At 45.6% G+C, this 20,678-nt stretch overlaps 1 protein-coding gene across 8 annotated transcripts in view; it reads left to right on the top strand.

Annotated features, from left to right (window-relative positions):
• Positions 1-20,678, top strand: part of Med15 (mediator complex subunit 15) — a 58,925-nt gene that overhangs the window by 19,066 nt on the left and 19,181 nt on the right. For 4 of the 8 annotated variants that reach the window (XR_002477011.2, XM_021653322.2, XM_021653320.2 and 1 more), the window contains exons 2-7: positions 4,304-4,391; positions 8,300-8,351; positions 10,682-10,711; positions 12,447-12,659; positions 18,241-18,482; positions 19,464-19,793. Coding sequence is in view for 7 of the 8 variants with exons in the window: in XM_021653322.2 (XP_021508997.2) it covers positions 4,304-4,391; positions 8,300-8,351; positions 10,682-10,711; positions 12,447-12,659; positions 18,241-18,482; positions 19,464-19,793 (955 nt within the window). In the remaining variant the exon portion in view is untranslated. Of the gene's footprint in view, positions 1-4,303; positions 4,561-8,299; positions 8,352-10,681; positions 10,712-12,446; positions 12,660-18,240; positions 18,483-19,463; positions 19,794-20,678 lie in introns of all 8 variants that reach the window. The other 4 variants (XM_060370003.1, XM_060370002.1, XM_060370001.1 and 1 more) reach the window with 2 other exon arrangements.

Below are 20,678 nucleotides of genomic sequence, written 5' to 3'. Positions count from 1 at the left end.
AGCCCAGCAGGGTTTCTTAATGTTTCACTCACTGCTGCTTAGGTAGTACCAGGCAGTGCCTTTCAAATGTACCATGTTCCAAGGGCAACTGTGGAAGTCAGGACACCTTCCAATCCTTGTTAGGAAGGGAATTGTAGGCCTGTAATGATTGATAAGTCACCAGCAGGCACCATTCTAAACCAGACACCAAGGCAGCTGTGGCAAGGAGAGCTGGATGGTGCAAGAAGGGGGACTAGTGCCTGTCCCCAAGGGAAACAGGAGTGGCTAGATGTGTCAAAGTGCTTGGAAAGCATTCTGGGGTGGGCTGGGGGTGGCAAAGCCTCCGAGTGATCTGAAGGGGCCAGAAAGCAGCAGGTCTACTCCAGCCTCTGACAGTTAATGCCTGCAGTCTTAGAGTAAGGGAGGACCTGAATCTAAGTAAGTCTGAATGGGGCCACACCCAAGACTTGAAGGGGAAGGTGCTTGTCGGGGACAAAGTGCAAGGTAAAGGGAGGCTAAGTACTTGCCTGCTTTCCATTCTTGTGAGCTTTGCTTTATGGAGAGTGATTTTCAGACTAGAAATCAGAGTAGAAACATTTTCAAAATGTGCTTTGCAAGATGAAAAAGCAGCCAGGGCATTGGGGTGTATTAAATACGAAGAGACTGTGTGCAGGCCCTGTGAATGGACTGTGGGATTTGCAGAACTTAGTATCGCCCTCCCTACACAGCTCACGGCAGACCTGGCTTCTCACAGTTGAGGTTGTGTCCTGTGTATATGGTGTGCCCCCACCCCAGTGTATCCGAACTTGTGAGGATTATCTTTGGCTTCTAGTTAGATTGATAGTCCTCAAACTCTGGGTCATTAGCAGTTGATAGCCCATAGTAACATTACTCTCTTGGTCTCTTGGAAGGGTAGAGCTCACCCTTTGGCCATGTCCCCTGGCATCTGGTTATACAGAAGAAAGTTGAAGTAATAAAATTGATGCTATAAAGAATTTAGCTGAAGCTAGTGGTGGTGGCACACGCCTTTAATCCCAACACTCTGGAGACAGAAGCAGGTAGATTTTTTAGTTTGAAATCAGCCTGGTCTACAGAGTTCCAGGACAGCCAGGGCTACACTGAGAAACTCTATCTTAAAGAGAGGGAGAGGGAGAAGGAGGAGAGGGAAGAGAGGGGAGTGAGGGGGAAAGGGAGAGAGAGGAAGGAAGGGAGGGAGGGAAAGAAAGAAGGAAGGAAAATAATTTAGCTGAGGAATGCTGTCTCTCAGAGAGTTTCTGCTAATGTTTGTTCTCCAAGATTGACTTCTGATTTACAACAGGCCCGTAGGCCCATCCTTACAACAAAGAACAGGCTTTTAAAGGGCAGTTCAAGGGCGCAGCAGAGGGTTTCAACCACTATTAAGTGGTTGTTGTTGATCGCCATTAAGTCCCTTGTGCTCTTTTTCAGAAGAAACATCATTTTGCCAAGTTTCCTGCTGTAATTTTATCCTTGGGTAACAGCTATGAAAAGAACAGCACTGACATACTCAAGAAAGAGTTCAGGGACTGGAGAGATGGCTCAGAGGTTAAGAACACTGACTGTTCTTCCAAAGGTCCTTAGTTCAATTCCCAGCAACCACTGGGTGGCTCACAACCATCTTTAATGAGATCTGGTGCCCTCTTCTGGTGTGCAGATGTATGTGCAGGCATATACTTAAAAAAGAAAAAAGAATTCTGGCAGAATCATTTCAATGTAAATATTCCATCTGTCCAAGTGGCAGACTTGCAGCCTCCTCTCTGTTTAAATTGTTCAGAGTGTACATGGAACCTGAGGGAGATATAAGTATGACAGCATATGTGGAATGTATAAGACTAAGGCCTATAGAAGCACGTAAACATTTCTGTTCCCTTTTGTGCTGGTTCCTTTTTGGGCACTAGCTAGAACCTTTCACTTTTCTTTTGTTAATCTTTAAATACTTGGAGTGATTTCTTACTGGGAAGGCATATTAATTCGGTATCACTGGAACACTTTGCCTACGGGTCACCCAAGCGCATTTCTTTGTCCAGGTCACTGATTGTGGTTTGTTGTCCTACTGTCGGAAAGCTGTGGCAGTGTGCTGTGTCCTGGGTCTGTCTGTTGACTGCATAAAGCCACTTGGTGTAGCGAAGGCTACACTGTGTCAACTGGTTCTAGTGAAGGTGCCTGGCTGCATCTTGGGAGGACCCTCTTCGAAGTCTGGCTTGGCCTTTGGTGCTGACACAGAGCCCCTCTTCTGTGTCCACATGAGTGTTTTGGCTGTGCAGTTCATCTGCAAGTACTTGACTTGCTGCCCTGGAATTGGTAGACTGTTCTGCAACCTCTAAATTCTTAACTTCCATTCACGGCTGTTTACCTCTCAGGCCCTTTTTGAACCTGCCGGAAAGCAGGAAGAGAACAGGTAGGACTTTTGGGACACAGGTGAGGAATGCTTCTGAACACAGGTCTGCTTCATCTCAGTGAATTTATCATCTACCAGGTGATGTTTCCAGTTCCAGTGTGGAAGCCTCAGTACTTGTGTGCTGGGTTTCCAGTGGCCTGCCTCCTGCTGTGTCTGCTCCTATGTGTCCTGTAGGCTGGTTCTTGGTACTAGTCTACTTCATTATTATGGTGTCTCTTGTGGCTCCAGGGACCTTTTCTTATATCTGCTCCTCACCTGGATGCCTTGCAAGCAGGCACCTCCTGCTGCCAGAGCCAGAGCCAGAGAGCTTCAGGAAGTAGAAAGGAGAGGCCAGAGCATCAATATGCTGTTAATGAAGGATCTAGCAATGTGATATTTTACATTTAATTTGATTTATTACTTATTGTAGGATAGAGAGGATATGAATGTGCAATACCATGCATGTGGGGGTCAGAGGACAACTTGACGGTACCAATTCTTCCACCTTTATATGGATTCTAGGAGTAACTAGATTGAGTTGGTTTGTGTTTTGGAGGTCAGAATGCTTTTGAGTACCAATTGGACTGGACTTTTATCCTACTTTGAGTCGAAGCCCAGAGCCCGCAACCTGCTGATTAGTGTACCAGCAAACCTGGGAGAAGACAGGCTGTGAGCAGACCAGGGTAGCCAGTATTTCAGGCCCCAGTTTAACATGCTTTTTTCCAGCAGACACATATCTGTTCTTTCCTTTTAGAAAATATTTTCTTATATTCTTTTATGTGTATGAGTGTTTTGTCTGCATGAATGTATGTGTACCACATACAGTGTCCTTGAAGGGCAGAAAATATTAAATTTTCTGGAATTGGAGGTGGTTGTGAGCCACCATGTGGTTCTGGGAATCAAACTCAGGTTCTCTGAAAGAGCATCAAGTGCTCTTAACCACTGAACCATCTCTCCACCCCCCATTCAAAGTGGTATATGCTTTTGGAGCTCTGTTTGGCCTATGTACAAGCTCTTTCCCCCATAGTGTGAAGTAGAACCTTCACTGGTCTTTTGTTTGTTTGTTTGTTTGTTTTGTCTTTCTAAACAGGGTTTCTCTGTGTAGCCCTGGCTGTCCTGGGCTCACTTTGTAGACCACACTGGCCTCAAACTCACAGAGACCCGTCTGCCTCTGCCTCCCCTGTTTCTGGGATTGCTGGCATGTGACACCATGCCTAGCTTAGCATAGTCCTCTTTATATCTCTGTATAAAATATGTTTTAAAGCTGGGTGCAGTGGCACATGGGATCTGTGAGTTTGAGGTCAGCCTGGTCTACAAAGCAAGTCCAGCATAGCCAAGGCTACACGGAGAAACCCTGTCTCGGGGGAAAACATGTTTTAGATGTTCTGTTGTTTTACATAGTGTGAACTGTCTCCTATTGTTCTCATTAGTTGGAAGTTGGAAAGTTGGCCACAGTCTCTGTGGCCTTGTTAGGAAAACATGACTTGCCCCGTCTCAGGGGGAATGAGATATGACTTCTGCGGACTGTTCATTTTACAGGTGAAGACTCTAGAACTGCAGTCCCGCTACACTCAGAGGTGGAGTTGGATAGGGGCTCAGATCATTCAGATCATTCGGGGCCTTGATGACCACCCACCAGCCTAATTAATGATTAACTCAGCAGTGGCCTGTGCCTTTGATCCTAGCACTGAGTTCCAGTCCAGGACAGCCAAAGCTACGCCCAGGGGCTTCTCTTTTCTTATGGTACTCACCTTTCCTGTTCACTCCTCTCATGGCCCTGCCCTTTTACTCTAATGTTCAGCTCAGGCTACTGCCACTGTTTTGCCGAGTGCCTCTCCCTTCATTCCTCCCCAGGACGTCAGGGGCAGCACCAGTCTACCAGGCGTAGACTTGGTGGTGTATGTAAACATCTCTTCTTTTGTATTTCAGTGAGGATGCCATGAGGAAAGCTGGTGTGGCCCACAGTAAATCTAGCAAGGATATGGAGAGCCACGTGTTCCTGAAGGCCAAGACCCGGGTAAGAGCCTGCTGGCCGGAGTCCCCAGCAGAGCAGTTCCAAGAGGGGAGTTGCTGATACTGAGACCCTTCTACTTGGATCCTGGAGAGGGCGAGTGCTTGCTCAATGGTCTCAGATCCAGCTGGCTTCACCACAGCACTGTGGAACCTCCCATGTGTCCATGGAAAAGGCAAGACTCCTAGATGGGCACTGAGGTTACAGGCCCTGCCTCATTACCTCATTGCTGACCCTGTCACATGTATGTAGTTGACTTTGTGATTCCCACAGGGAGCTCCTTGGATCCCCTTACTCCTTGGATTCCCATACTCCTTGGAAGAGATGCTGGCTTTGTGCCCTGATTCAAGGGTCCAGAGTTGTCTTTGATTTCTTTGTACAGAGAGCTAGCCAGTGCTTAGAAAAGTTGAGGCTGGGGGGCTAGAGAGATGCTTACTGGTTAAGAGCACTGCCTGCTCTTCCAGAGGTCCTGAGTTGAATTCCAAACAACCACATGGTGTCTCACAACCATCTATAATGTCATCTGATGCCCTCTCCTTGCATGAAGGTGTACATGCAGATAGAGCGCTCATATGCATATGAATAGTGAATGAATGGGGAGTTGATGCTGGAACTTCCCAGGTGGAAGAAGAATTTCCAAGTTGGTATAGCATCGTGGCCTTTAGGAGACCTTCTCCCATTGTGTGTGTTCTCAGGAGTAGAGATGGAGACTAGAAGTGAAACAAGGGGCTGGAAAGAGGCTCAGCAATTACAGGACCATACTGTTCTTGAAGAAAACTCAGGTTCAGTTCCCAGACCTATGTAGGTGGTTCACAACAGCCTGAAACGCCAGCTCCATGAGATCTTCTGGCCTCCACAGATGACTTGCACGTACATGCATCATCCCACTTCAACCTTCACTCCTGCACACACACAATTTCAGTTTAAAGCTGGGTGTGGTGGTGCATGCTTTTTATCTTAGCACATAGAAGGCAGAGGCCAGCCTGGTCTACATATCAAGCTCCAGGCTAGCCAGGCCTACAATTGAGACCATCTCCAAATTAAATAGATAAGTAAATAATAATCTATTTTTTTAAAGAAGTGATACAAACAGCACAAACAAAATGAAATTGAAGTCGAGATGAAAAGCGTGTTTTTGTGTACAAGTTTGTGGAAGGGCAAGTTTCAGCAGCTCATGGCTGTTCTGTGGATGTGTTAAAGGCATAGTTAAGATTGGACTAAGGTTCTGTAAAATCCACACATTTGAGGTACATAGTTCAGTTTTCTGAGTCACATGATACTCTGAATCATGTGAGCAATTACTTCAAAGTAATGTTAAAATATTTTACAAGTTAGCAGTCATACTCAATTTTCCATGTTAGCAACCACTCACCTACTTGATTGTTGTGGATTTTCTCACTTAAACTTCCTGTAGAAACACAATCATAATGATTTGAGGATTTTGCAACTTCTTTCAAACAGCACAGTCTTGTCAGGGTTCATACATTAACCATGTTGTAGTGCATACCTGATTCTTTCACTTTTTTTCAAGACAAGATTTCATGGTGTAGACTAGGCTGGCCTCAACAGAGATCTCCTGCTGGGATTAAAGGCGTGGGCCACAGCTGCCTGGCTTCATACACCAGTTTTTATGTAGATCGTTTTAATTTCTCTTGGGGAAACAAAAACTCCCTACATACTTGGGGTTTGAGTTTCTAAATTGCTTTCCAGAGTAACTGCATGGTTCTGCTATCTCTAACGTTTGCCGTTGCCTTTGTTATAATAACTATCAGTTTGAGAAGTGGTTCTGATTGCTGTTCGTCTACTTAGTATGATGTCACACATCTCTAGTGCTTTTGAGCCATTTGTAAACATTCTGTGGTAAAATATCTATTTTTATCGTTTGATCATTTTTTTAATTGAATTTTTTATTATTTTAGTAGTTCTTTATATTTTTTGATATATAGATCATATAATTTGCAAATATTTGGGAGATGGGATATTTTTATTGTTTAGGTCTGTTTTGTTTTGTGATGTTATTGTTATTGCTAGAGACTTTGGCAAAGTACTCAATCATTGAGCTATATTTCCTGCCCTATTGTGACTGCTTATGAGATGAGGTTTCTCTGTGTAGCCTTGACTGTACTCAAAATTGCTATGTAAGTCCAGGGTGGCCTCAAATTCAGATATCTGCTTGCCTCTGTCTCCAGAGTGCTAGGATTAAACACGTGCTCTACAGTTAAAGGAATTTTGGTAAAGACTTAATTGAAGCTGAGTGTAATGGCACACGCCTTTGATCTTGGTGTTTGGGAGGCATAAGCAAGTATTCTGAGTTCAAGGCCAGTCTGATCTACATAGTGAGTTCCAGAACAGCTGGAGTTACATAGTGAGACCCTATCTTGAAAACAAGACAAAAAATTACTTTAATCATCTATTTTTAAAAAAGATTTATTTGTTATTTATACAGCATTCCACCTGTATGTGTGCCTGTGCACCAGAAGGGGACACCAGATCTCACTATAGATGGTTATGAGCCACCATGTGGTTTTTGGGAATTAAACTCAGAACCTTTGGGAGAACAGCCAGTGTTCTTAACCTCTGAGTCATCTCTCCAGCCCCAAATCATCTATTTTTATTTTTTCCTTTAAATTTTTTTTTTTACTTATTACAATTTATTCACTTTGTATCCCAGCTGTAGCCCCCTCCCTCATCTCCTCCCAATCCTGCCCTCCCATCCTCATCTCCTCTCATGCCCCGTTCCAAGTCCACTGATAGGGGAGGCCCTCCTTCCTTTCCATCTGACCCTAGTATCAGGTCTCATCAGGAGTGGCTGCATTGTCTTCCTCTGTGGCCTGGTAAGGCTGGCCCACCCCCCACCCCTCAGGGGGGAGGTGATCAAAGAGCCATCCACTGAGTTCATGTCAGAAACAGCTCCTGTGCCCCTTACTAGGGAACCCACTTGGAGACTGAGCTGCCATGGGCTACTTAATGTGCAGGGGTTCTAGGTTATTGCCATGCATGATCCTTGGTTGGAGTATCGGTCTCTGCCAAAATCCCTGTGCCCAGATTGTTTGGTCTATTTCTATGTAAATTTTGTTGGTACAGCTTTGCTTTTTCATACCAGGTTGAAACTGAGTGGCTTAAAGAAATAACCCTTTGAGCTGTTCCTCCTTTCCCACTGTGAATTCATTTTCTTGGTGACAGATTTTCCCCAGCTTCCCCTTCCCCTTACTCTGTGCTGATTCCTTTAGATGGGAAAAAGTAACAAGTGGAGTTATAATGAGCTATAGTACCTGTAGACAGTCCTGAGGTTTACATGCTTGTTCATTCCATGTTCATCTTCTACCTTTCCTTCGTCACCTTGTCAGTCCCAGGATGACTTTGGAGAACAGTCATACAAAAGGTAGATAGTGAGGGATTTGCTCTTCCCTTCTGCCATGCTTACAGAGTGGGAATTTCAGTGGAGGGAGAGATGGCTGATATGAGATTTTAATGCAGGCTTCTCTTTGTTGGGCCCAGTATAGTAGTGATTTCTCTAGAACACTCAGGAGTGTTCTTGGATGCACAGTAGACAGTCAGTAGAAGGCAAGCCCCACTGGACAGTTTCTGAAACTGGACGGCACAGAGAAAAGGCCTTTTTAGGCAGTAGTCTTCACCTGTTTGTCACATTTGAGAAGGGCTTTGTGCTCTCTCTCTCTCTTTCTCTCTCTCTCTCTGCAACTAACAGAAGAGTATTCTCAGTCATCCTGAAATTTTTAGAGATTCCAGAGGAAGCCAATGGGGTGAGTGGCTGTGGCCATCTCAGGCAGCCCCAGAGGTCAAGGCTTAACAGAAGAACCACAGTTAGGTGGCTGGGCCACCAAGGGGTGCCAAGGAGGAGTCACATGTCTTTGCTTCTCCATTTGGGATTAAAGTACTTCTGTTTTTACTTTTAGGATGAATACCTTTCCCTTGTGGCCCGACTCATTATCCATTTTCGAGATATTCGTAAGTAAGAGTTTATATTTTGGGGTAATTATGGTTGGTTTGAGGGATCTGTTTTGTGGCTGTGTTGTAGGAACTTTCAGCTAGGCCTCAACACCTGAGTTAGGATATTGCATGTTTCTGGGAAGTTCCTCGCTGCTTCTGGATTCCCTACCCTGCTCAACCTCAAAGTGTGGATTTTGACGTAATAGAAATGTTGGTCTCAGAGCTGAAGTGATTTGTTCATTTGCTCTCCTCTTTTATGGCTTTCACGTTTGCCTCTGAGTATCTGAGTAAGCAGTTTACCTTGTAACTGGGGTTTTATTCCCTAAAAATTGATTTTTGTTAGCCTTAGGAGGCCTGGACTGTGAAACTGGAAGTCTTTGCAGTCATTCCCAAGTCCCTCCTCTGTCTCTTTGCTGTGCTGAGGGTTCCCATGCCTCAACTCTTGACCCCTCTGATTTACAAGGCACTGTTGTGGTACTGTTAGCTGTCAGGCAGCTCCCTGGCTTTTCAGATGGGAGTTGCCCTAACCTCCTGTCTTGGTATATTTGTGTAGGCAGAGGTAAACCAAGTGTTTCTGGATGGCCACAGCCAGCCTGTGAAGGGCACCCAGGCTGGTGAACACTGAGTTCCAGTGGACAGTGCTTCTCCCAGTTGTATAAGCACTAGACAGGCTTGTCTTGATGGGTCCACACCAATTCCCCCATGGTTTGGAGATGAAATGTAGGTTGTAGAGGCAGTCACAGCTTCAGTGTGAGGTCACTGAAAGCAAAGGAGGACATTGTGAATCCAGGGCTCCACACCAACTTAAAAAAAGATTAATTCATTATTTATTGAGTGTGTGTGTGTATGTGTGTGTGTGTGTGTGTGTGTGTGTGTGCACATAGGAGTTCAGGTGCCCATGGAGCCCCTCTGGGGCATCAGGTTCCCCAGAGTTGGAGCTACAGGGAGTTGTGTCCTGTCAGATGTGGGTGTTGGGAATCAAACTCTGGTCTGCTGCCAGAGTAGTAGATTCTTAGCCGGGTTTGGTGGCAGAGGCCTTTCATCCCAGAGCTTCAGGAGGCAGAGGCAGAAGGATTTCTGAGAGTTTGAGACCAGCCAGGAATAGACAGTGAGGTCCTGTCTCAAAATAGAGAAAAGGAGCAGCTCATACCCTTAAATGCTGCTTAGTCAGAGTGTCTACTGCTCTGATAAACACATGACCAAAAGCAGCCTGGGGAGGAGAGCGCTTCTTGTCTTACACCTGCAGGTAGCAGGCCATCATCAAGGCATCAGGCAGGAACCTGGAGGGCAGCGCTAAAGCAGAAGCAGTAGATAAGTACTGCTTACTGGCCGGCTCCCATGACCTGCTCAGCCTGCTTTCTAATAGCACCCAGGACCACCAGCCCAGGGGTAGCACCACCCATAGTGAGCTGGGTCGTCCCACATCAATTATCAATCAAGAAAATGCATTACAGGTTTGCCCATAGGCTTGTTTGGTGGGGGCATTTTCTCAGTTGAGGCTCCCTCTTCCAAAACAAATAAAAACAAAATGACTACAGCTTGTGTATCAAGTTGACCTAAAACTAGTCAGCACAACCATTGAACATCTCTTTAGCCCAACTCCAAACTAAGTTTTTAACCAGAATGGCCAGCAAGGTAGACTCTACAGATGTTACTTTCTTTGGGGTATTGAGAAGAACGTAGGACATGTGGGGAGGATAAGGACCCAAGAGTTTGGAGACTAGGCCACTGGATATCCTGACATGGGTTTCCATGCTCAGCTCTTGAGGATAGTGGCCTGAGATACACACAGCCTGCAGGCTCACATGGAGGGCCTGAGCAGTAGGCAGACAAGGTTCCCAGTCTTGAGCAATTTCAGGTGAAATCGGTTCCCTCACCTAGAAAATAGAGATAACATCACTTTAGGGTGGGCTGAAAGTGCAGGTGCGTGAGTTCTCAGCGCTGTTCTTTGAGCCCCAGCATGGATTGCTATCATTTCTCAGATTCAGGATCTGAGCTAAGACTTTGGTCTTGGAAGAAAGGAAAGGCCCAGAGTCTCCAGGCTCTGGGTGTGCTAGCCTTGGGTGTAGTTCACTGAGATGGACCCTCAAGTCTCTTTGTCCCCTCTGCTCCCAGACTCCCTTTGTGTGCAACAGTGCTGGGGTTAGGTCTCTCCTACTTGGTTACTAGGTTACCAACAGCTCCTTGGATTGAGGCTCTAGGTTCTGTTGACCTAGTTTCTCTGTAAGGTCAGTTCAGTTTTAGCGAATGACTTCTGGTCAGGTGTTTGCAGAAATGACCTACCCAGGAAGATCTGTGTTTATGTAAAATTGTTTACATTGGGTTTTTGTGTTTGTGTTTCTCTGTAGATAACAAGAAATCCCAGGCGTCTGTCAGTGGTAAGTTACCCTTTTGAAATACAGTTTTCCGAACTTGCAGTTTGGGGTAGCAGGGATGAGATAGTACATGCCTCGTGTGCATGGGTCGACCCTGTAATGGACGAGAACATTCCAAAGATCTCAGGTGAAGTGGCCATCAGCCACATCCCAGCCCCTTCTCCAGCCTTTGCTTTCTTGCAGACTGAAGTCACCCCAATGGCTTTTCCATCTTCTTGTATTTAGTAAAGATCATAAAAACTTACAAGGCTTTGATACATTGCCTAGAAGAACCATTGTGGCATAGCATAGTAACGCATAGTAATGTGTCATAGATAACAGCTATGGGAATTCACTTCCCTCTGTTTCTCTCTCTTTTGGGTGTGGGGTCGTCTGCTTTGAGACAGGCTCTCTCTGTGTAGCCCTGGCTGGCCTGGAAGCCTCCATCGACCAGGCTGGCCTCATTCATGGTAGAAATCTGTGTGCCTCCGCCTCCCAAAAGACGTGCACCTCTGTATTCACTTTCTTTTTGTTGTTGTTGTTCTTGTTTGTTTGTTTTTCGAGACAGGGTTTCTCCGTGTAGCCCAGGCTGTCCTAGAACTTGCTCTGTAGATCAGGCTGGCCTTGATCTCAGAGATCCACCTGTCTCTGTCTCCTGAGTTCTGGAATTAAAGATGTGTGTCAACATTTTCCATCATGTTTCCTTAAGTTATAGTATTGTTTGTGAGTTCATAAATGTTTTTATTTTAATTTCAAATTTTGTCATATAAGGGGAATTGTGTCCGTTGTATTGGACCCTGAGCTCTGCCTTCTGAGCTGCCATCATGGGGTTCACAGATCCCCTCTGCCTGTCAGAAAGGGTTCTGTGGGAGAGTGCTTGCCTTTCATGTGCGAGGTGCTGTCCTCCATCCGCAGAACCACACACACAAGGAAATGCACTCCAGCATTGCACGCTGTGGTTGTGTGGCCTGCCCTAGGCCTGGGCTGTAAGTGCCTCTGTGAATAGTTCCCCTGCCCTTGGCCCAGGACTGGCCAAATGCATATGGCCCAATGACCAGCCAGGCAATACCTATCTATAGGTAATTGCTGTGAGTTTATTTAAACTATGTGATGATGGCATCTGGCTGCTTGTCTTTGGTTTCGGCATTGCTCACTGAACTACACCTGCTGTCCCAAGGCTTGGTTGGGCATGACTCTGCCCCTCAGCACCCTGGAGCCTTTTCGTACTCCTTTACCTATTTTGATCTGCTGCTCCTGGCCTCCGATCTGTGTTGGAGTATAAAAATGTGGCCTGTAGGCTACTTGTGCTCTTTCTAGGGAGTGTCTGCCTGTGTCCTCTGCTTCTCTAATCTGGCCACTATGTTCCTGCCTGCTGGGAAGAAGAGGCTCATACTTCAGTTCTCTGGAAGTCTGCTGTGGCCAGGGAAGAAGGGTCTGGTTGCTAGCTAACCTTGAGGGCTCAGCCCATCTTCAGCACAGCTGTGCATATCCCAGGGCTCCCTTGTAATCCAGCGTTAGGACACCGACACAGGCTGGGTTGAAGCATGGAGTATGTTCCCTTGTCATGAGGCTGGTGTTCTAGCAGTACCCAGATTCTTGGCCCCAGGCATTTGGGAAATTTCAGACCTCTGGCTTCTGTTTGTCATTAATTTGAATGGCTCAAGCACATAAGAGGGAGGGGCCCCTGGGAGCCATTTACCTATGAGATTGCCCAGTTTAGGTTCCTTTCCTCAGACACTGTGTCATTGTGTTCCCACAGATCCCATGAATGCACTGCAGAGCCTTACTGGTGGACCCACCCCAGGAGCAGCTGGGATTGGCATGCCTCCTCGGGGCCCAGGACAGTCCCTGGGCGGGATGGGTGGCCTTGGCGCTATAGGACAGCCAATGCCCCTCTCTGGGCAGCCACCCCCTGGAACTTCTGGGATGGCCCCTCATGGCATGGCTGTGGTGTCTACAGCAACTCCACAGAGTGAGTACTGTGCTCATTGGCAGGTGACACTGCATGCTAATCTTGTGCTTACAGTATTATTGGGGAAAGTGTCAAGGAGCCCCAGAGAGCTCTGCTGTGGACAGTGGGGATGGAGAGGAAGCTTAGAGGAGTGAATAGTGCTGGCTCTCCTACCAGCTGGGGCTGTAAGGATAGGGAGAGACTTGGTTATTTGGAGGCTTGTGGGTTTTTTGTTTGGTTGGGGCTGTTTTGTTTTGTTTGAGACAGAGTTTCTCCGTATAGCCCTGGCTGTCCTGGAATGTGTTTGCACCCTGTATCTCCTCGGCGTGCCTTGAGGTTGTTGGGCATCTGCTGCTACTTTTATTCCATGGTCCATCTTGGCTGTGCATTGCAGTTATTCATTTCTACATTGGGCTCCCCTCTCTTGAAGGAGGTTCTTTACCCTTCTCATACCTCCCTGTAGGACCTGCCCTGATTTCTGTGTGCAGTTGCCCTGGCTGGGACTTAGGTTGCAGTCAGCTGCATTGGTAGATTTGTGTATTTTGAGACAAAGTCTTACTATAGAGTTTTAGCTGGCCTGGAACTTGCCATGTAAACCAGGTTGGCCTTGAATTTGCTCAGGGCTGCTGCCTTGCCTCCTGAGTGCTGCTGAGATTATAAGCTTGTGCCACATTCCTGGCTGTTGCTGGCAATTTTTTTTAAAGAGTTATTTATTTATTATTTATACAGTTTTATGCCTGCAGGCCAGAAGAGGGCACCAGATCTCATTATAGATGGTTGTGAGCCACCATGTGGTTGCTGGGAATTGAACTCTGGACTTTTGGAAGCGCAGCCCGTGCTCTTAACCTCTGAGCCATCTCTCCAGCCCCTATTCCTGGCTATTTTACAGTAAGAGATGGCTTTAGAATATTGGGGTTGGAATGAATGCTCATGTGACTTAACTTGTAATCCACTCCTAAGAGTTTGTCTTAAATAAATTGTTTTCCAGACATTCAGTAAAGAGGCTGTGGTATCTTGTCCATACCTTCTCTTCATTCTGACCCACATCCTGTTTTCAGTTTCCAGGAGCTTCTGGTGGCTCTGCTCCACTTTTGCATCTTTCTGTGCTCTATACCAACTACTTTTCCTTATGTCCTTGACCCCTTTGGGCATCCTGGGTTCACCTGAAATAGGTGTCAGGCTTCCTGTTCTATCTTCCTATGCCTTCTGCAAACACTCCCATGTATTTTGGCCCAATTCAGGTCTTCAGCCAGTGTTTCTAAAGGGGCAGAGCCTGGTTCAGAGGTTGTGCCAGATAGGCTGCTGATCAGCTCAGTGTTAGAAAACCCCTAAAATCATCATGGCTCTGGGTTCAGTCCCCAGCACTGAGCGGGAGGTGAATTTGGAAAATAAGTTAAAAATAGTGGTAAGAACTTAATACTAAGCCTGGCAACCTGAGTTTAACCTCTAGAACCTTCATTTTGGAGAGAACTGTTTTCTGCAAGTTGTCCTCTGACCTTTACATGTGTGCCATGGTATGTATATGTCCCCCACTAAATAAATATAAAAAGTTTAAAAAGTATATTAGCAAGCTTTGCTCTTTTAATTATATGTAATAAGTTGAAAATTATTCATAAAACAATAGAAATACTTTATAAATTTCAAAGCAATAGGAAAAAATGGAGTAAGAAACAGAGCAACAGAAGAGACCAGTCCACACAATGTATAATGTCCAGTATAATTATCTAAAAAGAACTTTGCAGTTCAAAAAAGCAGAGGCTGGAAAGGATGGCTCAGCAGTAAAAACTTGTACAGCTCTTGCAGAGACACAAGTTCAGGTCCCAGCACGTATGTGGACTGTCTCATATAGATGCCTGTAACTCCAGTTCCAGGAGATCCAATGCCTCTGGCTTGTGCAAATCCTAACATTCATGTACAACACCCCCCCATGCATACATAATTAAAAATTAATCTTTAAAACCAAACCAAAAACAGAAGCTTAGAAAAATGAAAGACAAGGGCTTGGGATGTAGGACAGTGTAAGAGTGCCTGTCCAATGTACATGTCCTGCATTTTCAGTTTGCAGAGGAAGACAGAGAGGAAAGAGGAAAAAGACTGAGCTGGAAGTATAAGTAACCATAGTAAAATGAACTTATTAGCTTCGCTCTAAAGATTGTGTGTGTGTGTGTGTGTGTGTGTGTCTCCATGTGTCCACAAAGGTTGGAACAGGGCATTGGATTTGCTGGAAGTGAGGTTACAGACTGTTGTGCGCTGCCCACCACAGGTGCTGAGAACTGAACCTGAATCTTGGAAGAGCAGCTGACATTTGTTAACTGTGAAGCCATTTCTCCATCCCCAAAGTTTTCTATAAAAGATGGGATGTGATACTTCTGTTACATCTTAAGAGATATGCCTATAGTGTAAGATCCAGAAAAGTACAGAAGTAGATGGTAAAGATGGGTTAGACAATTACCTTAGTCCCATTGGTAATGGCTAGTTAAGCAAACAAGAATTGGTTCATTAGAAAATATATCTTTAGCCAGGCATGGTGGCACATGCCTGTAATCCCAGCACTCAGGGAGGCAGAGGCAGGTAGATCTCCATGAGTTTGAGGCCAGACAGGTCTACAGAGCAAGCCAAGGCTACACAGAGAAACCCTGTTTTGAAAAAACTTTCCCCCAGCCTCCCAAAGATATATATATATGTCATATATATATATATATTATATATATATATATATATAATATATATATATATACCACTTAATACCTGTGAAAGCCAGAAGAAGGTATCAGATCTCCTTCAAGTAGAGTTATTATTGATGGTTGTGAGTTGCCACGTGGATCCGAACTCTGTTCTTACATGAGCATCACATGCTCTTAACTGTTGAGCTATATATTAGAAATGATTTGAATGATGTAATGAATAATGTAATTTAAGCACAGGATAGAATAAATGTTTATGAAAATAACCATGAAGTAAAACCTCAGACAGAGGTTTCCCACATGTTTTCTGAGCATTGGAGTTAGAAATCTGTAACACAAAGATAAGAGTTCTCAAACTTACCAACTGTGGCTAAAAGAAAGTTTGACAATAGTGTTAGTGACAAGGAAATGGAGTGATTCATGTATTTCAGATGAGAATGTAAATAAAATAGTTCTTTAAATTAAGCATACAGGAGCTAGAGAGATGGCTCAGTGGTTAAGAGCACTTTCTGCGCTTTCAGAGGACACAGGTTCAGTTCCCAGCACCCATATGGTGATTCATAACCATCTGTAGCTCCGATTTCAGGGGATCTGACACCCTCTACCTGCAGACACTGCATACATGCGTTTCACAAACATACATGCAAGCAAAACATCCATACACATAAAAGAAAAATAATAAACCATTAAAACTTAAGCATACAGGGACTAGAGATCTGGCTCACCAGTTAAGGGTGCTTCCTATTCTTCAGAGGATCCAGGTTTGGTTCCCAGGCACTCTCATTGGGCTGCTCCTAATCATCTATAATTCTCACTGCAGGGTAGTGCTTTTTTTTCTGGCCTTGGTGGGCACCTGTGCAATGGAGGCATACACTCATACAGATAACACATACACATAAATAAAATATGAAGTCTATAGCTCAGCTGCTACATTCTTGGGGCCATTTATCCCGAAGGAATGAACTTTTATATAAAAACACCATGCGCAAACCTTTATAGTCTTATTATAATAGCCTGAATCTGCTGTCAGCCTCAGGTCTTGCACCATGTGACTAGTCACGCTAGGAGGTAGCCACACTGTGATAAACCACCACACCTGGGTTACCAGGAAGTCATGTGGATGGGTAAGCGCCAATCATCAGGAATTCATACTATTCTTTTTTTAAAACTATGTTTTGTTGGGCAATGGGTCTCATACCTTTAATTCCAGTACCTGTGGATCTCTGTAAGTTTGAGGCCAGCCTGTTCTACAGAGTGAGTTCCAGGATAGACAGGGCAGAGAAACCCTGTCTCAAAAAAAATTTTTTTTAATATTTTTTATTTTAATTTTTATTAATTACCCTTTATTCACTTTGTATCCCCCCTGTAGCTCCCTCCCTCCTCCCCTCCCAGTCCCACCCTCCCTCCTCTTTCTCTTCGCATGCCCCTCTCCAAGTCCACTGATAGGGGAGGTCCTCCTCCCCTTCCATTTGATCCTAGTCTATCAGGTTTCATCAGGAGTGGCTGCATTGTCTTCCTCTGTGGCCTGGTAAGGCTGCCCCCCCCCTCAGGGTGATCAAAGAGCAGGCCAATCAGTTGTATGTCAGAGACAGTCCCTGTTCCCATTACTATGGAACCCAGTTGGAGACTGAGTTGCCATGGGCTACATCTGTGCAGGGGTTCTAGGTTATCTCCATGAATGGTCCGTGGTTGGAGTATCAGTCTCAGGGAAGACCCCTTTGCTCAGATTTTTTGGTTCTGTTGCTCTCCTTGTGGAGCTCCTGTCCTCTCCAGGTCTTACTATTTCCCACTTCTTTCATAAGGTTCCCTGCACTCTGCCCAAAGGTTGCCCATAAGTCTCAGCATCTGCTTTGATATCCTGCAGGGTACAGTTTTTGTTTTTTTAATGTGTCAGCCAAGGTGTTAGGTGTAAGACTGAACTAGCCCTCTTCCTTGGGCCTCTCCACAGGTGGGAAAAGTAGATCCTGGCTTAGGATGAAACCTCTCAGACGGGCTCTTGATTTTCTACTACACTTTAAAAATAGGTATTTATTTACTTGTGGGGGGAGAGTTGTGCATGCCACAGTGCGTGTGAGGCCATCAGAAGACAACTTTTAGGGGTTGATGTGAGACCCCAGGTGAGCTGTTGAGGGGAGGAAGTAGTGGACAGGTACTTGGGTTGAAACCATTGAGTGTCTGACTGTAACAGTGACTGAATCCATTGAGGTCTACTTGTGATCTTGTCATTTTATACAGTGTTGTCACTGGGCTAAGTGTACAGGGGATCTCTGTTATTTTTTTTTTTTCATTAGCTTTATTGAAATAAAATTCTTATCAACATAGTTCACTCATTCAAAATTCATTGCACTACTAGTGGCTTTTTGTATATTCGCACTTTTACAGCTGTCATCCTCCTAATCAGTTTTAGAACATTGTCACCACTGCAGGAGAAGCCTCACCTTAAAAAAAATCTTACAAGGTTACTATTTCCAATCAGCAGTAGCTCAAACCTGGAAGTCACCCAAATGTTTATCACTTGGTAATAGGATAGAATGCATAGACAAAATGTGGGAGTATGATAGAATGTTATTTGACCGTTGTATAAGGGGAGCATACATGCTTTCTAATGCCATTGTATGACATGCCCAGATAGGCAGATGCTTAGACAGTACAGTACTGCTTTGCAGAGGCTGCATACCTTTGGGTCTATCCAAAAGACTCACTTGGCCCTTTCTCTTTGGTTGTTCCTGCAGTAATTCATGATGGTAAATTCCATAATCATCACAAGTGCCACTTCCTACTTGATCTGTCTTGATCTGTATGGTTTTAGCTACCAGAGACAGACTTGTCAGTAGGCAATGGCTGTTGCTGCCTCCCTTGTCGTATAGCTCTGGGACACCTGCAGGGGGGCACAGCCTAAGTCTGGATGCCCTCTCCAGCTCAGCTGCAGCTCCAGCAAGTGGCATTGCAGCAGCAGCAGCAGCAGCAGCAGTTCCAGCAGCAGCAGGCAGCGTTGCAGCAGCAGCAGCAGCAACAGCAGCAGCAGCAGCAACAGCAGTTCCAGGCACAACAGAATGCCATGCAGCAACAGTTCCAGGCAGTAGTGCAGCAGCAGCAGCTTCAGCAGCAGCAGCAGCATCAACACCTGATTAAGTTGCATCACCAAAGCCAGCAACAACAGGTACCAAGTTCTCTTGTCGTTCTGTTGGGCCTTAGTCCTGTAGTCCTTGAGCTCGGGGACAAGTGTTAGCAAAGATGCAAGGCTGAACTATCCTTTCTCCATGGGCCTTTCCACAGGTGGGGGAAAAAGTTTAGGAGGAAGGCCTCTCAGACGAGCTCTTGATTTTTTTACCTTCTTTGCGCAGCAGGGCCTATAAACAGTACATCTAAGCTAACAAAATAAAGAAGGGAGACAAACACTCCAAGACTCAGGGCGCCTGAGTTGTGCTGTTGGCACATTGCTTTTGAGGACACACACAACACTTGTTTTTTAGTGTTTGTATAGAGTCAAAGTTGTTCGCTAGTGTTCTGTAAGGTTGTAATATGTCACACTGGAAGTGCTGCTGCTCAGAAGTTGTTTGATCCTCCTGTCTTTTGCAGTCAGAATCTAGACATATTCATCTCCATTTTCCTAGCAAGTGTTGATTGAGGGAAAAAGACTAAGGAGGCTTCCTCTCTCTCTCTGGCGTCATGGCTCTGAAATCTGCTTTGCCAATGCTGGCTTTATCCTGGCGTGTGTTCCTCATAGGCCCATCCTCATGAGGGTCATACCACCCTGCTGACCACACGGGAGACAAAGAGCCTTTCTGGAGAGGTTACATGCATCTGGAGTTGCCTGAGCTTCAGGCTTACCTGCTATGGGACTGCGTCTTCTCCTCACTACCTTAGCCTGGGCCCTTCTTGAACTTAATTCACTTGAATCATCCTAGGTGTGAACCAGCTTTTAGTGACCAGGGCACAAGAACTAATCCAGTTTGTTCTCAGTGTCTAGAAAACAGCTGCTGTTGGTCTAGAAGGCCTGAGTCTCCCCTTCTCAATATGAGAGGCCATGTAGAGTGGTCTCCATGAAGGCTGTGCTCATTTCACTTCCCCCAGGCTTCATGGGACCAATGCTAGCACCCCAGGGACTACCGAGTGGTAACTGTTATTATTTTGTCTTCAGATACAACAGCAGCAACTGCAGAGGATGGCACAATTGCAGCTGCAGCAACAGCAACAGCAGCAGCAGCAGCAGGCTTTGCAGGCCCAGCCACCAATGCAGCAGCCACCAATGCAGCAGCCACAGCCTCCCCCTTCCCAGGCCCTTCCCCAGCAGCTGTCCCAGATGCACCACGCCCAGCATCACCAGCCACCACCTCAGGCCCAGCAGTCCCCGGTTGCTCAGAACCAGTCACCACAGCTCCCGCCACAGTCGCAAAGCCAGCCTTTGGTGTCACAAGCACAGGCCCTCCCTGGACCGATGTTGTATGCTGCCCAACAGCAGCTAAAATTTGTGAGTACCTAAAGCCTGTGGCACAGCAGCTGCACCTTGGAAGGTGTTGTGTGTGGCCAGCAGTTTCTTAGACCCTTTGGATGTATGTAGCATGTCCATTTTGTACTGGCTTCAGGCAGCATTTCCTATTCTAGTCTTCTTATCCAGTTCCATAGCACAAATAATTGAGGGGTGTGTGTCCTAGAGCTATTTGCACATACTTCAGGGATGTCACATCTGCTAAACTACACTGATTTCAGCAGTGTCTGTGGCATGTCTGGTACACATGATTAGATTAAGAGGTGACCTCACCGTGTGGGAGATATGCTGTATCCATCAACTATTCTATGGCTTTTGTTTTTCTGCTGGGACCAGGCCTTGACCCTGGGAGCTTTCTGCAAACTAAACATGAGGTTTACCATGAGCTCCAGCCCCAGCCCTTTTAGCTTCATCATTACCATATTTCTGAGACAAATATTCACATAAAACTTAATTATTTCCTGCCTTGTACTTCTTGATATAAAGTAAGTCTCACAGTGTTTATAGAGAACAAAATATTGCCACCAAAACTGGTTGCCTTGAAAAGAAACATTTTGAGCATATTCTCTGCTCCCTTGGTTTTTGTGGCCTTTTCTACCCATTAGTCATTAAATGACAGGGTGACAGGGATCTCCCCTGAGCTGAATGTCAAAGTAAAGAGTCAGCTGGGAGGGTTGTGAGCTACAAGTACGGTCACTCACCTGTTACCCAGAACCAGCTATCGGGACCAGAACTTTTGTGTACTCTCTGCAGGGTGCCTACGAGGATTGGGCCTGGTAGCTTGGAGATCCATAAGGAGACGCTCCCAGTGTGGGTCTGGCCAGGACCTGCCCTGTCCTGTAGTGGTATCTCCACATTCTAGTCCTG

This window comes from Meriones unguiculatus, chromosome 17 (assembly GCF_030254825.1).
Source record: "Meriones unguiculatus strain TT.TT164.6M chromosome 17, Bangor_MerUng_6.1, whole genome shotgun sequence".
NCBI classification, from domain to species: Eukaryota; Metazoa; Chordata; class Mammalia; order Rodentia; family Muridae; genus Meriones; species Meriones unguiculatus.
This window is presented reverse-complemented; position numbering and strand designations above follow the sequence as displayed.